The 16,575-nt window shown below is 40.3% G+C and overlaps 1 protein-coding gene and 1 long non-coding RNA gene across 2 annotated transcripts; both read left to right on the plus strand.

Moving 5' to 3' along the window:
- The first annotated feature begins 5,523 nt into the window (after nt 1-5,523).
- Nucleotides 5,524-8,427, plus strand: LOC129759817 (uncharacterized). The gene is made up of 2 exons (XM_055757347.1): nt 5,524-5,757; nt 6,886-8,427. Exons 1-2 carry the CDS (start codon nt 5,524-5,526, stop codon nt 8,425-8,427), a joined length of 1,776 nt encoding a protein of 591 aa, XP_055613322.1.
- A 5,218-nt stretch (nt 8,428-13,645) lies between these two features.
- Nucleotides 13,646-14,861, plus strand: LOC129759818 (uncharacterized). Its single transcript, XR_008740244.1, has 4 exons — nt 13,646-13,926; nt 13,983-14,065; nt 14,122-14,201; nt 14,264-14,861. It is a non-coding gene; the product is annotated as an uncharacterized LOC129759818 (long non-coding RNA).
- Nucleotides 14,862-16,575: the final 1,714 nt, after the last annotated feature.

Genomic DNA, 16,575 nt, shown 5'->3' on the forward strand with positions numbered 1-16,575 from the left:
AAAACTTGTCGTACATTTGGGTTTGATATTAAACCGGATCAACTTGAAAACGTTACCAGATTGTACTCTTCGAAAAAAAACTGTTGATCGTTTAGCACCTATCAAAATAGTTTTCAAGGATATTTCAGTTAAAGAAGCTCTGTTTCATAAAAAAAAAAAAAACTTTTGGTAAACTAAGTTCTTCCACAGTAGACCCGAACTTTTCAATTGATGGTAAAAGTTTCAACGTTACCCTTCGAGACGAATTAACTCCATTTTCTACGGAGCTCTTGAACGATCTTTGCGAGTCTCAACAAATTTTAGGTTTGCAATACGTTTGGCCAGGTAGGAGAGGAGCAATACTTGTAAAGAAAGATGCTAACTCTAAACCTGAAATAGTTGAAGATAGAAATGATCTGGCTCGGGTGAAGAGCAAATATCTGGCTAACTCTGATGTCAATATTTCACTATCCAGCCATTTGACACCATCCCCTAAACGTAAAAGATCATAATCTACACACATTTGTTTATTATTTTAAATTAAAATTTTCTAGTTTTTCTCTTAACATATTTGTAATTCATCCAAAATGGATCAAGTTATTAATAAATATCATGTAACTGTAGACGATTTCAATTCTTCAGTTCAAATCAATCATCAAAATAATTTGTGTATCTTTAAGTGGAACATTTGTAGCATGAATAACTTTGAAAAATTCGACTGCATTTTGCAAACTGTTGAATCTATAAATGCGTGTGTTGATGTGATTGTTATAACTCATATTTTTCATGTAGAGAGCAGTCGTACGGAGGCCTTGCAGTGTACGTTAAACAAAATTTAAACTGTAGAGTTACAAAAAATTTATGTCTCGAAGGTTTCCACAGCATTGGTATTGAAATTAAAATAAAAGACCAAATTTTCGATGTGTATGGTGTATACAAACCTCCATCGTTTCCTGTTATAATTTTTTTTCCAATTCTTGAAAATATGTTGTCTTCGGTTCCCCAGAATCACTCTTGTTTCTTGGTTGGTGATATCAACATACCTGTTAACATGACTAGCAATAGTAACGTACAAAAATACATATCACTTTTAGAATCCTACTGTTTTGTATGTTCGAACACACTGTTCACAAGACCCAGGAGTAAAAATGTTCTTGATCACGTTACTTGCAAGCACAGTGATTTAGCTCTCGTTAGAAACGACACAATCGGCAATAATATTAGTGACCACTCTCAAGTTATTACGACTCTAAGATTGTCCTCCAATAAATGTAAAACTGTTCTGTATAAAAATATCATTGATCGTGCAAGATTAAACAGTTTATTCTCTGATTACCTTAAAAGTGTACAAATTATCGAAAATCCTGAGAATTGTTTGAAAGAAATGTGTACCGTTTACGATAGACTAGTATCGGAATGTACCAAACAAATAACACGAGAAATGAAATTGAAAGGGAAGCCTTGCCCATGGATGTCTTTTGATCTATGTACATTAATCAAAATAAAAAATAATTATATAAAACGTTTAAAACGGAATCCCCAAGATTCACACTTACAAGATATGTTAAAACATATCTCTAAGAAGGTAGAACAATGTAAGAAGAAATGTAAAGCTTCCTACTATGAAAATTTGCTCAGCAACACAACAAGCTCCAAAGTGTGGAAAGGCATTAACTCAATTTTAGGAAAAGATAATCCTAATAATGGAATGAAACTTAAAGTTAATAATATACTTCTCGAGACAAACCCCGAAGTATGCGAAGCTTTTAATAATCACTTCACAAAAATTGGTAAAGATCTAGCAACAACTATTCATAACGATCCTCAATCTGACCCGTTATCCTTTACTAATCGTGTCTCTAACTCCATTTTCCTATATCCGGGAACAAAAAACGAAGTGGTTTTAATTATAAATTCTCTTAAAAACAAAAAATGCTGTGGCCACGATCAGATCCCTACTTACTTATTAAAGGGAAATTGCGATGATTTCTCTCGAATTCTTTGTCAATGCTTTAACAAAACCGTAGAAACAGGACAGTATCCTGATTTTCTCAAAATAGCAAGAGTCGTACCAATTTTCAAGTCAGGAGACCGTCTTGATGTTAACAACTACCGTCCGATTTCTACTTTAAGTATTTTCAGCAAAGTATTTGAAAAAATGTTGATTAATAGGATGAATAAATTCTTGGAAGAAAATAATATCCTTTATAATCTACAGTATGGATTTCGAGCTGGTTCTAGCACCTCAATAATCGAAAACATCGATTCAAAAAACATAGTCGGGGCTTTGTTTTTAGACCTGAAAAAGGCTTTTGACAACTTGAATCACGATATACTGTTAAAAAAAACTATATTCTTATGGGATTCGGGGAATTGCGAACGATGTTATTCGCAGTTATCTGTCAGGTCGAAAACAATATGTATCACTAAATAATACCAACAGTTATTTACAAAACATGAGCATTGGAGTCCCTCAAGGGAGTAATATTGGACCGCTGCTATTTCTGCTTTATGTCAATGATGATATTCAGAACATTTCCTTACATGGCATCCCAAGACTGTTTACAGACGATACGGCCCTTTTTTATCCAGGGAAATGTCCTAGGCTTATTGTTAAGCAAATTGAAGAAGATCTTACAGTTCTTTTGAGATATTTTAATGCAAATCTTCTTACTCTAAATTTTCCGAAAACAAAATATATGGTGTTTCATTCAGCAAGAAAAATAGTTCTCAGTCATGAAGATCCTATAGTCAATGATAACGTGATTGAGAAAGTTATGAACTTCAAATACCTTGGGCTACTGTTAGATGACACCTTATCATGGAAGTATCATATAATGCAATTGGAAAGCAAGGTCTCATCACTGTGTGGAATCCTTTGGCGTATAAAGCAATTTGTGCCGCGTCATGGCTTACTAAAAATCTATTACGCATTTGTTAATTCTATTCTAAATTATTTAATCATTCTTTGGGGAAGAGCATCGGTATCCCTACTAACACGCCTACAAACACTGCAGAACCGTTGCCTGAAAACAATATTTAATCTTCCATTACTGTTTCCAACTTTCCAGCTTTATTCTGAATGATCCCAAAATATTTTGCCCCTTACAGAAATGTGTGACTTACAAACCATCTTATTTGTGTTTGATAATCTTCATTCTCCAACCAATAGAAATATGAGCTTTACCATGGGAGTCCGAACCCATAATACCCGACAATCAAGTCATCTTCAGCGTAGTAGACCATCGACTACTCTAGGTCAACGAAGAATCTCCTTCATTGGGCCTACCAAATATAATAGTTATATAATAGTTTATTTAATTTAGTTCAGTTTTTTTTTAAATTTAGTTTTAAGACAGCCTTAGTTTAAATTTTTTCTTCATATCTTTTAACCTAGTTTTAATTTTGTAAATTTTTGTCGTATTCTGTGGATCTCTTAAAAGGATATATTTCCACTGGGATTCACACATTAACGTAAATTTAGATATTTTTTCTCGTCCATTCCTTCGCATATAGCTTAAAAAAAATTGGTTCCCAGCATGAGTAGAGTCTTGTTCGCGTTTTGTTATTTGTATGCTGTCGACATGCTGGGAACAGTAGCGTCCATTACCAGGGGACTCAATTGAGTTTTTTGGTGAGGGGGAGTGTGGCGGGCAATTTAAAGGTAATAAAAAAAAAAGTAAATTTTCTGTACAAGTGGATAGTTTCTGAATTTTTTTTTCGGTTTGATTTAGTCGATTATCTAAAACAGATTCATACAGATTGTAGCATTATAATTAAGTTAGTCTAGCTATTTTGTTCTGAGCGTGTATTGATTGAGTGAAAATATACCAATGAATGAGTGTTTAGTATTAAGAGTGTAGCTGTCAAACGCGCACGTGGAAAAAAACAACACAAACAAAGATCAACAAAACAACATCAACGTACAAAAACAATCAACGCAAGAAAACGTTTAGGCGGTAAGATTCGCCATCGCGCATTAAATCAACAGTGCCCGCATTCGTTTGATGTCCCAGAGCTTTAGTCATCGAATAAGGAGGATATTCCGGAGCTACTTGATGAAAAGGTGAGCCAATAGAACCACTTTCAGTGGATCGGATAAACAAATTGGAATTCCCTCAGCTCAGCAGGCGACGGATTGAGTGAGACGAGGCAACAACCGACCGAGCCAGCTCCTACAGGTGACAATCCCAGCGGAAACAACGGTAAAGCAGCAATAGTTCATTTTAATTCTTATTCTCAAACTCACCTCTCTTCGTAGGTTGAAGTTAGCGTTGAGAAGGTGGAGAAAGAAATTGAACACGAAAGAACAATCGTAAGCAGCGTAAACTAGGTAGAAGGGTGAGTGAAACAAACTAAAAATCCCCTCCGCAAATGGTGTTTGAAGAGTCTCAATTTTACAGACCATAAGCCGCTGCCCTTGTGTCCATTTATCCGACGGTAGAAATTTGAAGTTGGATAACGAAAACGACTCCACGCGGGTGAGTAGCAAAAACATTGTGCCGGAAAATTCAAATGCTAAGCCATGATAATTAATGAATAGGTCATTTTTGGGAGCTGAGAAATACGCTTTTCGGGACTCGATTTTCGCCATCTTGGTTTTGCGAGTCCCGTTTTTGCGTAAGTAAGCTGCGGACGTAGAGAGAGCCCGCCGGATCGAGCCGGAAGTCGTCGGAAGTGCTCCGGGCAGCTGCGGTACGCCCGTCGAAGCAGTGAAGCCTGGCAGGGTTGCCAGTTCACCGGATACGACTGCAATACGAAAATTAAAGCTGTGATACACCTGTGCCGTCCAAGCAGCTGTGATATGATTGTTGTGCGTTTGATGTTAGAGTAGGAAAACGGGCCCGTGAGTAGTTATTATGTAAGCTAGCTTAAGTTTTTAAAATGTCGTGTGTAAGTAAATAATTATAATTGCTACAGATTTGGGTTTTGCGTGTTTGTGTTTTGGGTAAAAGTTAGCCGAGCAGCACACACTGAAAGTCAGTGGTGCTCAACTTGTTTCATTGGCGCCCAACACAAAAACCCATTAGTTTATACTACCGTATACGTTATTTATATAATATTTGTTGTTTTGGTGATTTATGCTTAGTTTTGTGATTTTGTGGATTTGTTTTTTTAATTTTTTTTCCAACTGCCACATTTTAATTTAATTTTATTATAGATAAGCATAATTATTTTAAGTTCAGCATGGATTTCACTCATTTATCAGATGAGGAAATCTCCTATGAGCTTGCCTTGCGTCATGTGGTCAATGTTGGGCTCACGACGCATAGAGCAAAAGTGCTCAAATTAAAATCTGTAGTGCAAGAGGATAATTCAAGAAATGTAAGACACTTAGATTCCAATCATGTCATGACTCCAACAAATAATCTGGAAAGTTGCCAGCGTAATATTGACAGTATTCAACGACAAATTGATTCGGCAAAATCGACAGCTAACACGGAGATACTAAAAGCCCTATACTCGCGTCTGTTGCATTACAAATCTCGTTTGTCAATCATTGTTCCGCCAGATTTCTTAGCGGAAGCTTTATCAGCACTTAGCATGCTAGTGAATGATTTATTGAAGGATCTCAATCATGTGCTTAATCCAGTGTTGCCGGTGCAAACAAGTGCAGTGAACACAGAGTTGGAGGAAACTCGCTTGAATGAAGCTGAAGGTGGCTTTTCTGCAGCGTTGTCAACAGGATCGGGTCAGACGCCTACTCCACCAGGGTTTCACTTCAGTGAGGCGATCCAGCAACATCCAGGAGAATCCCAACAGCAAATACAGCCGCAAGTTTCCTTCTTCTTCTTCTTCTTCTTACATCAACATGGCCAAAACATGTAGGCATCCTGGAAAATGGAAGACTTGCGTCTTTCATTTTTCTTTTCAGCGTATTACCTGTTACATATTGCTATGCATTGCAGATATTACTACGGCCAGGCCAACCATGTGATGAAAACCGCGAAAGATACAGGATACAGGGGTGGAATGAAGCGTGGAGATCCCTACCAAACGCTTCATATAATATTTTGAATATTGAAAGACCTTTATATTAATTTATGTCATTTGGGAAATATGGAATATTGAAACATTAAATGCTGTAAAGGAATTATGAAATTACGAAACTTACCAACATTATACTCACAGCAATAAGAATTAGAATAAATCAGATTTTTTGCCTTCGTATCTTTCCGTCTACTCTGTGGATAGTATGATGGGTTAATGATATTAACTCATGTCCATAATTGCAAAATCAAAAATTTAAAATAAGTACCGCAAAGCCTAAATTGATATTTCGAGAAAAATATTTCAAAATAGATTTGATAATTTTTCAATGATTTTCGAAAACGACAATCAAGATGAAACTTATACTTCTTGCTTCCTATTGTTTGAATATTCGAAAAAAAAGTGATATTTTACAATAAAATACCTTGAAATTCTGGATTATCGGACAAATCGAAGAGGGGGAGGGAGTGGTCTGACAAAAAAATGGAATTGTTTCGGCCTTATTTGTTTTGTTTTTTGTTGAAGAAACATGAAAGTGATTAAGTTTTTGATCGTAAATCATAACAAACAATTGCTCAGTAGAATTTCATGTCAACGTTTTTGAAAGTGATTTAACATCCTCTTTAAAATAAGCGATTTACGAATGCTTCGACATGAAAACCTTTTTTACGGCCTTTTCGTTAGAATGCAATGAATGTGGTGTAATGATAAAAAATGGTACTTAGCTTTGAGTCCCGGCCCAAGAACTTTTAAATCCCTGCATCCAAACTTTCTTCATTTCTAGTGCAGTCTTTAGTCCGGAGGTCCAAGGCGCCTGTTCAGGGAACCGGGAAACTGAGCAGCACAAGTCCATCTGCTAAATCACAGGAAATCCGGCTTCATTCCCCGTTGAACTAAACCAACTCACAAATACAGCCGCAAGTTTCCGATGAATTATTCCAGGCGAAGCAATTGCAGACGCTATTGGATCAGCAGCGAGAGCAGATTCATATGGAGCTAAAAAAGCACGAGAATTTGAAGCTGCAGCAACAAGAAATCAATCGATTCGGATTGGCTCAAGCCACCCAACCACCTATATCGACAGTTCAACAACAGCAACAACAAGATTTGCTGGAGCAACAGCAGCAACTGATAAGGCAGCTACGAATCAGGAATCAACAGTTGGAGCAAGCGAACCAACAACTTCAAAGACAAACAATGCAACAACAACAACAGGCACCATATCGTGAGGAACCCGTTCGTCGCATTCCAAAGGGAATCCACAACTGGCCGTTCAAATTTCGTGGACAGCAGGATACAACATCTTTGAACGTTTTTCTTGATAGAGTTGAGGCCTTTGCTTCCTCTGAAAACTTAGACCAAGAAACTCTCCTCGCGAATATAAAGCATCTGCTTGAAAAAACCGCTCAGGATTGGTACACCCGTGCATTCGTCGAAGGGCGACTGACGTCGTGGGAAGAATTCAAACGGGAGATACGCAAGGAGTTTCTGCCAGGCAGTTACTCGCAAATTCTTCGTCTGGAAGCGTCCTATCGTTTCCAAGGGCAAAACGAATCATTTGCGGATTTTCATCGTGATATCTCCATGCTATTTCGCTTTATCACTCCGCCGATCTCGGAAGAAGACAAAATCTTTATAATGAAGAAGAACATGTGTGTGGATTATGCCATCATTGTAGCAGCAGCAAATCCAACATCCGTAGCTGAACTTGTTAAAATATGCTCCAGTTATGACGACACACGTAGACTTCTGAACTGCCAACGGAAAATCCCATTCCCGCACAACAGCTTGTTGGAACCGAGTTTCGCCACCCCGTCACTACAACAGCGAACAGGTATAGCGTCGACCAATCAGCGATACAGCCGGGTCAACGTAGTAGAAGAAGATGACAGCAGAAGTGTAACCGAGGCGGTACAGCAACCAGAAAGCGAAGACCTGCTAGCAAAAATTGAGGAACTCGAACAGCAAGTATGTGCATTTAAGATGCAGTTGAATAAGCAACGTCGAGAAGCACCATCGATGGGGCCAAGAGCACCGCAACAGGCAAGACCTTTTCAACGACAGCAAGAGCACCAATTCAATCCTCAGCGTAGACAAGAAACTGGTTATCAACATTTCGCAGTGCAGCCCCCAGAGAGCGCAACTTACCGAACACAATCCAATGAGCAGATCGCATACCCACAGAGACAATTTCCGGGAAGATTCTCACAGTTACCAACACAACAAGAAGATCGACAAAACGCCGCTGAATCTCTACCACAACAACAACCTACAGTGTCAGGACCTTTGTTGAAGGTTTGCTGGAACTGCGACGAGGAGGGTCATCGTTTCATGGACTGTTCGAGACCACAGGCTATTCTGTTTTGCTATCGATGTGGCAGAAAAGGCTATTCACTACGCAGCTGTTTCACTTGTCGTACAGATTCGGGAAACCCGCTAGCGGAGAATCGGCAATAGAGGGAAACAGTTCTCCGTTCTTCAATAATCCCTCCAACGTATTTGACTTTCATTATCTGCATTCAATCGTCATCAAAACCGGAACAGATAATCGACCACATGCGCAAATTAAGATACGGAACAGGGAGTTAACCGCACTCTTAGATAGTGGAGCTACTTGCTCTTTATTGGGAGGCAAGATGACAGGAATTGTGCAAGAACTCAACTTGGTGAAAGAACCTATAAAAGGAGGTATAAGAACAGCAGATGGTACAAAACATGCAGTCGAAGGTTTCGTCAGATTGCCAATAGAGTACAACAACCGAAAGGACACTCTACCACTTTTGGTTATCCCCAGCATTCCTGATTGCATAATTTTAGGCATGAACTTTTGGGAAAAGTTTGGAGTGAAGGCCATTTGCTGCATGGCCGATCAGATAAACGACGAACAGGAAAAGGAACCAATGAAACTTCTATCAGCAGAACAAAAACTCCAATTGGACGTAGTCGTCGACAGTTTTCCAGTAGCAACACAAAACAGCCTAGGAAGGACGAGCTTGTACGAACACCGCATTGATGTGGGAAAGGCAGTTCCAAAAAAGCAACGGTACTACACAATGTCGCCATATGTTCTCAACGAAATAAACAAGGAGATAGACAGGATGTTAGAGCTGGACGTGATCGAGGAGGCACGATTCTCACCATGGAACAACCCCTTGGTGGCCGTAAAAAAGAAAACTGGAAACTACAGAGTATGCTTGGACGCCCGTTATCTGAATTCCATAATGGTGAACGAGGGATATCCAATACCGCAAATCTCGGCGATCATAAACAACCTCGGAGACTGTAGCTACATATCCTCGCTAGATTTAAAGGATGCCTTTTGGCAGCTGCCTCTGGAGGAAAACTCGCGTGCACTCACGGCTTTCACGGTGCCACAGCGAGGGCATTTCCAATTTAAAGTCGTTCCGTTCGGTTTGTGCACAGCAAGTCAGGCGTTATCGAGGATAATGACCTATTTATTTGCAGATCTGGAGCCTAGAGTATTCTGCTATCTGGATGACATAATTATTTGCTCAAGAACATTCGAAGAACATATACTGATGCTCAAAGAAGTGGCAAGCCGCTTGAAAAAAGCGAATCTAACAATTTCGGCAGAAAAATCAAAATTTTGCAGAGCAGAGCTGAAATACCTGGGTTTCGTTTTGAACGAAGCAGGATGGAACGTAGACGAGGAGAAGATCAGCTGTATTTTGAAGTTTCCAACACCAACAACACGGAAGGAGGTACAACGCTTTCTGGGATTGTGCAACTGGTATCGCCGTTTCATTGCAGATTTTTCCAAAATTGCTGCACCTCTAACGGAGCTTACAAAAACAAAGATCAGGTTCAAATGGAACGCTGGAGCAGAACAAGCATTCTCAACACTAAAACAGGCTCTCACATCAGCTCCGGTATTAGCGATGCCAGACTATAACAAACCGTTTGCTATAGCGTGTGATGCCAGTGATATTGCCATTGGAGCAGTTCTAACGCAGGAAGTAGATGGACAAGAACATCCGATATGCTATTTCTCACAAAAGCTATCATCTTCGGAGCGGAAATATTCAGTCACCGAACGAGAATGTTTAGCGGTAATAAGGGCTATTGAAAAATTCAGGGGATTCATTGAGGGGACAAAATTTACAGTATTCTGTGATCATGCTGCCCTGAGTTACCTCAGGTCGCTGAAAAACCCTACAGCTCTCATGAGCCGTTGGTTGCTGCGTTTGAATGCATTTGACTTCGACATCAAATACCGCAAAGGAACAATCAATGTGGTCCCTGATGCGCTGTCCAGAATTGTTCCAGAGGACGTTTTTGTTGTAACTTCAGAAGCAGATTCCTGGTACACGCATTTGAAGGAGCAGGTGGAGCAAAATGCAAGCAACTTTCCTGACTTCAGGCTGATCAACGGTGTTCTATACAAGAACTGCAAGTGCAAGGATGAAATAGGCAACGTCACGCACAAGTGGAAGAAAGTCATACCGAAGAACGAACGACTAGAAACGATCAGACGATTTCATGACTCATCATCATCGGCGCACTTGGGTTTCATGAAGACCTTCCACAAGTTGCAGACTTTCTTTTACTGGCCGAAGATGGCGGATGACGTAGCAGCATACATTAGAACATGCGACACATGCAAGGCATGTAAAGCATCGAACACGGCTATGATGCCAACAATGGGAGCTGCAAAGCCGGCGCGGATACCGTGGGAATTAATCTCAGTTGATTTTGTTGGGCCCTTGACCAGATCCAAGGCAGGAAACACGGTAATGTTGGTCGTAGTGGACTGGGTAACCAAGTACATCGTAGTGCATCCAATGCGATCAGCAGATTCAATAAAAATGGTGGACTTTTTAGAGAAGCAGGTCTTTTTGAAATTTTCGAAGTATTATCCTATCGGATAACGGTAAGCAATTCTTGTCATCAGCGTTTAAAGCCCTTTTAGTAAAACATCAGATCACACACATGACCACAGCTTACTACTGTCCGATGGTAAACAACGCCGAGCGAGTCAACAGAGTGCTGATAACATGCATCAGGGCTTTAATCGAAGAGGATCATCGTGAGTGGGACGTCAATCTTTCAGCCATTACTGCCGCCATAAACAGTTCCAAACATGAGGTTACCGGGATTAGTCCGCACTGCGCTAACTTCGGCAGAGACTTACTGCTGCACACGGATCTTTACACGCAGCAAGACATAAACACACCGAAGGATCCCAAAGTGGCACAAGATGTGCGATTATCTACAATTCGTCGCATACAGGAGTTCATTCAACAACGCATAAAAAACAACCACGCAAAATCGAAGAAGCGATACGACGTCAATAAAAAACCGGCTCCTTTCAATGTAGGAGATCTAGTGTGGCGTCGGAACTTCACTCTCTCATCGAAGGCAGATCACATCAACCGGAAACTGGATCCCAAGTTCGTACCGGCAATCGTGAGGAAAATACTGGGCACCAACCTATTCGAATTGGAAGATGTCCAGTCAGGAAAGCGGGGTCGGTATCATGCCAAGGACATGAAAGCCGACTAGAGAGATTCAAGCTATGTAAGCAGTTGCTGACAACACACACATAAAACACGACATTGAGACGGCTGATGGACCTACATACACACATTGAAACCTCGCCTCCAATCCTATCGGACCACGACAACACGTTCCTGACGTCGAATTAGCGTTGAATTGCGCTTGGGATATTGGAATGCTGGAAATCCTGGAAAGTACAGCAGCTCCAAATACCACGTCGCTGCAGTCAAAGGGATTGTCAGGACAACATCATGAACCCCGCGGATTACAGTTTTGCGCAGAAGTTGTGCGGAGTAGACTTCATGACGGCCGCTACTACCATATCGACTCTCTGCCGCAAACTACCAATACCGCCATGTTCCAGCTATGACGCAGATCAACCACCATTTGTGAACCACTACGCTCAATGCGCTAAAAACACCGTTAGCCGATCGGGAAAAATCGTGCCACCATCGAGGGCATTTAGCAGGATCATCGCTCGCTATCTCCTCGAATCATCACAGCTATGACGACAGGCTAGGTCTGTGAACGACTGCGTTACCGCCGAAAACACCGTTGCCGATCGGGACAAATCGAGCCATCGTCAAGCGCAGCGAGCAACAACACCTTTCACTACCTCCTCGCTTGACGACTATACAGCTACGTCCATCACCAAGGGTGATCAACAAAGAGATCTTCATAGACTCAGCAAACACGCACAGCGTCAATCACCACACTACACCGAACGTGACAGTATGCCCGACTAGAGCATTAGTTAACGCCTTCGCGAGCGGATAGAGCTCATCCGCAGCGACAGTGCGGAACTCACGCTGCAAACCTGCTCCTCGAGCGACAGCAGTAATTTCCTCGACATGGACAACGCATACTGAAGCAGTACGGAGTGTGCAGGTATCGTCTGGACAGGCTCCTCAGTAAATGGAGGTCAAAAACAGGACCATGCAGACCGAGAATACCCGGAAATGACTCCTCAGTGCCAAGGCGCTTCCCGTTCACGAACCGAGAAAAATCGTACTCTGTGGGCTGGACGCAGTTCACAGAGAGTTTCGACTAGAGACAGCGTTGGTTTGTCAAAGCTAGGCGAATCAATGCATCACCGAAATAGACACCTTTTCCACCCGCAAGGCCTCCCGCGGGCTAGCCGTTAGTCAGGGCGAGAGAAACTGACCGTGTTCATGCTAAACGCAAACACGCCGTTACTGGAACGTGACAAACCAGGAAGCTCTCTTGAGCGCGATCCGTTAGTCAGGGCGAGAGAAACTGACCGTGTACATGCCTCGCGCTGTCACGCCGTTACTGGAACGTGACAAACCAGCAAATTCAGCTATGCAAGTAGAAACACGACTGCCAACAACGGAGCACCACTCCACGAAAATCCGGACAGACAGACCGTTTGCCGATCGGAACAGCGAGCCGCGGAGAGCAACATCTGGACAACAGCACCATTAAACCAGCTATGAGCTACACCAGCTACGAAGAGAGTATACTCCACCAAAATACAACCTTAGAACAAAACAACAAACCGTACTAATCTGGAATGGTGTCACTACATACGAGATGAATCCAGTATTCGAACCACATGCTGAACTAGTCCTAATTTTAGGGGAAGTAGCATAAACGGGGTCGTCAAGAAAACCCTCCATTCTAAAGCAACGCGATCTGGAGGCGCGGTAAAACCTCCATTCGGGCTCTTGGCGATCAGGGAACTAAATTCTCCCTTTCCATGGATTTGCTGCTTTTCCCTCTTTTTAATCACCATATTTTTTAACCTCTTTTTAATTTTTATATTTGTTCAATGTTTTGTGTTTTTGAGCAAATTTGTAACGTTTAAGCTACTGTTTTGTGCTTGTAACCGTAGCGGAGGCAAGAATTTGAAAGTTGGTACAGGAACGGTCAGAGACGATTTGCCAAGACTCGTTGGCGTTCGGTCAAGTCTTCCAGAAGTCGCTGGAGTAGTATTTTCGATTTGGGCCTATAAGTTTCGATCTGGCAAGCATTGTTGTGGCTTGCGAAGTTTCGTGGTTGCCTTAGGGTGGCCAGACCGATGTCTCTGATCGTTGCCTAGGTATAGAGGTTTTTGATTTTTTCATGAATCGTTTGTCTCCGATTCATGAAAAATTCTTCCGTTGCGGTAGTGTATGTAGCATTATAATTAAGTTAGTCTAGCTATTTTGTTCTGAGCGTGTATTGATTGAGTGAAAAGATACCAAAGAATGAGTGTTTAGTATTAAGAGTGTAGCTGTCAAACGCGCACGTGGAAAAAAACAACACAAACAAAGATCAACAAAACAACATCAACGTACAAAAACAATCAACGCAAGAAAACGTTTAGGCGGTAAGATTCGCCATCGCGCATTAAATCAACAGTGCCCGCATTCGTTTGATGTCCCAGAGCTTTAGTCATCGAATAAGGAGGATATTCCGGAGCTACTTGATGAAAAGGTGAGCCAATAGAACCACTTTCAGTGGATCGGATAAACAAATTGGAATTCCCTCAGCTCAGCAGGCGACGGATTGAGTGAGACGAGGCAACAACCGACCGAGCCAGCTCCTACAGGTGACAATCCCAGCGGAAACAACGGTAAAGCAGCAAAAGTTCATTTTAATTCTTATTCTCAAACTCACCTCTCTTCGTAGGTTGAAGTTAGCGTTGAGAAGGTGGAGAAAGAAATTGAACACGAAAGAACAATCGTAAGCAGCGTAAACCAGGTAGAAGGGTGAGTGAAACAAACTAAAAATCCCCTCCGCAAATGGTGTTTGAAGAGTCTCAATTTTACAGACCATAAGCCGCTGCCCTTGTGTCCATTTATCCGACGGTAGAAATTTGAAGTTGGATAACGAAAACGACCCCACGCGGGTGAGTAGCAAAAACATTGTGCCGGAAAATTCAAATGCTAAGCCATGATAATTAATGAATAGGTCGTTTTTGGGAGCTGAGAAATACGCTTTTCGGGACTCGATTTTCGCCATCTTGGTTTTGCGAGTCCCGTTTTTGCGTAAGTAAGCTGCGGACGTAGAGAGAGCCCGCCGGATCGAGCCGGAAGTCGTCGGAAGTGCTCCGGGCAGCTGCGGTACGCCCGTCGAAGCAGTGAAGCCTGGCAGGGTTGCCAGTTCACCGGATACGACTGCAATACGAAAATTAAAGCTGTGATACACCTGTGCCGTCCAAGCAGCTGTGATATGATTGTTGTGCGTTTGATGTTAGAGTAGGAAAACGGGCCCGTGAGTAGTTATTATGTAAGCTAGCTTAAGTTTTTAAAATGTCGTGTGTAAGTAAATAATTATAATTGCTACAGATTTGGGTTTTGCGTGTTTGTGTTTTGGGTAAAAGTTAGCCGAGCAGCACACACTGAAAGTCAGTGGTGCTCAACTTGTTTCAAGATGCTTGTCATACCAATCACCGATAAAACCACCATTTTGTATTGATAATAGCTTGCTAGAACACATCTACGAAAATGTTCAAGAAAAATTGATTTTTTTCACTAAAACTCCTAGCGCACGCTGGAAACTTACTCAAATGAGCTCAAATTTGGCCAAAAAAGTAAGATAAAAAAGCGCATTTTGCTGTTTTTGCTAGAACAAATGATGTCGAATTTCCATACAAAATTTAGGCTCAATGAGCGACCCCTTAGAGTCAACCAAATGAACTGAATTTTGGCATGGGGCCTTCTGGCAGGTCGAGGAACGACCTCAGCCTCAAGCCTCAAGTTACACTACTTTTTTATTTCCAACCTTGTAATTCATCTTGGCTGATGAACATTGAGGCGTGTAAAATTTATATGTGACCCATTTCAACCACCCCTCAACTGTAGAACCGATTTTTCTTTTTCAATATTCAATAATAAATAGAAAGGGAATTTCTTCAGTGTCATTTTCCATTAAAAGATTTTCAGTTAGCTTTTTTTTAAGAATTGAGTGTGTTATCTTTAAAATGTAAAAATTGTCGTATGAAATTAAATTTATTTTTGCAATTATTCTTTATTTATAACATAACTTTGTCAAAAATCTAGCTATGTCAAAAAAAATTATTGCAAAATGATGGTAGTAAAGCCATCTTTTAAGCATGATATAAGATGAATAACAGTCACTGCAAGTTGATGCTCTAGAATCGTTGATAAAAGTATCTATTTTTAAGCGTTGTGACGTTAAAAAAATTTTAGTGTTTTTCAATTTATGATTTACTGATATTTCACATATTGGCGAAAATAAGAGGTCTCTTCAAACTTTTTGAGTGGAATTCAATGCAATTTTTAGATTGAATACCGGTTTAGAAGGTTTTGAATTGCACCCGGGTAAAGAATGCGTTGTGACGTCACGAAAATTTATTTACTTTTTTTCGAAAACGTTCAAGACTTTTTACTTCGACACGATTATAGTATTTCGAGTATAGTAATACAAGTTCAATATAACAATGCGCTTCAATAATCGAATTCTATTATCAAATTTTTAACGAAACTTTTTTTTGCATTAATCGGTTGTTTTTAAACATCTTTAATAAAACAAATAAAATCGCGTTTAAAAACATTTGATTCGAAAATGAACAAAAATTAAATCCTCATCGATTTTGTAAAAGAATATTTGTGAATCATAAAGCAGATAGTTATCTGTGACACGATTAAAAATCTTGCAAAAATATCATGTTCTTCATATATCTATGTTACAATGAAAAACTCCGCTAGTAGTTTCTTTTATTTTGGGCATTATGTTCAAACAAAATAAGTTCCATGAAATAAATGAAATAAGATTCAAAACATCTTTGAACATGGTAATAACTTAATAAATTAACTTTTAATATAAAAAAAATCGTGAGACTTTCATAGAAAATTAATCAATAAAATTAATTAAAGTATTCTAAATTGTCCTTAATTGAAATTTCCACCTCAAAGAATGTCACTAGAAAATCCAAATCGAACCCCGTGTTCACATAAAATCTCACAAAAGAAACTTTTAACTGAATTACAAAATTTAACAAATTTAAATATGTACTAGCACAAGGTCTCATGCAAAATTTGGGCCAGTTTATACTAAGAAAAGGGGTCGCGCAAGACCCCTTTCGTCAATAATTTAGGTCTTTATCAACCAATTTTTCTT

The sequence above is a fragment of the Uranotaenia lowii genome, unplaced genomic scaffold, assembly GCF_029784155.1.
Source record: "Uranotaenia lowii strain MFRU-FL unplaced genomic scaffold, ASM2978415v1 HiC_scaffold_281, whole genome shotgun sequence".
Lineage (NCBI taxonomy): Eukaryota > Metazoa > Arthropoda > Insecta > Diptera > Culicidae > Uranotaenia > Uranotaenia lowii.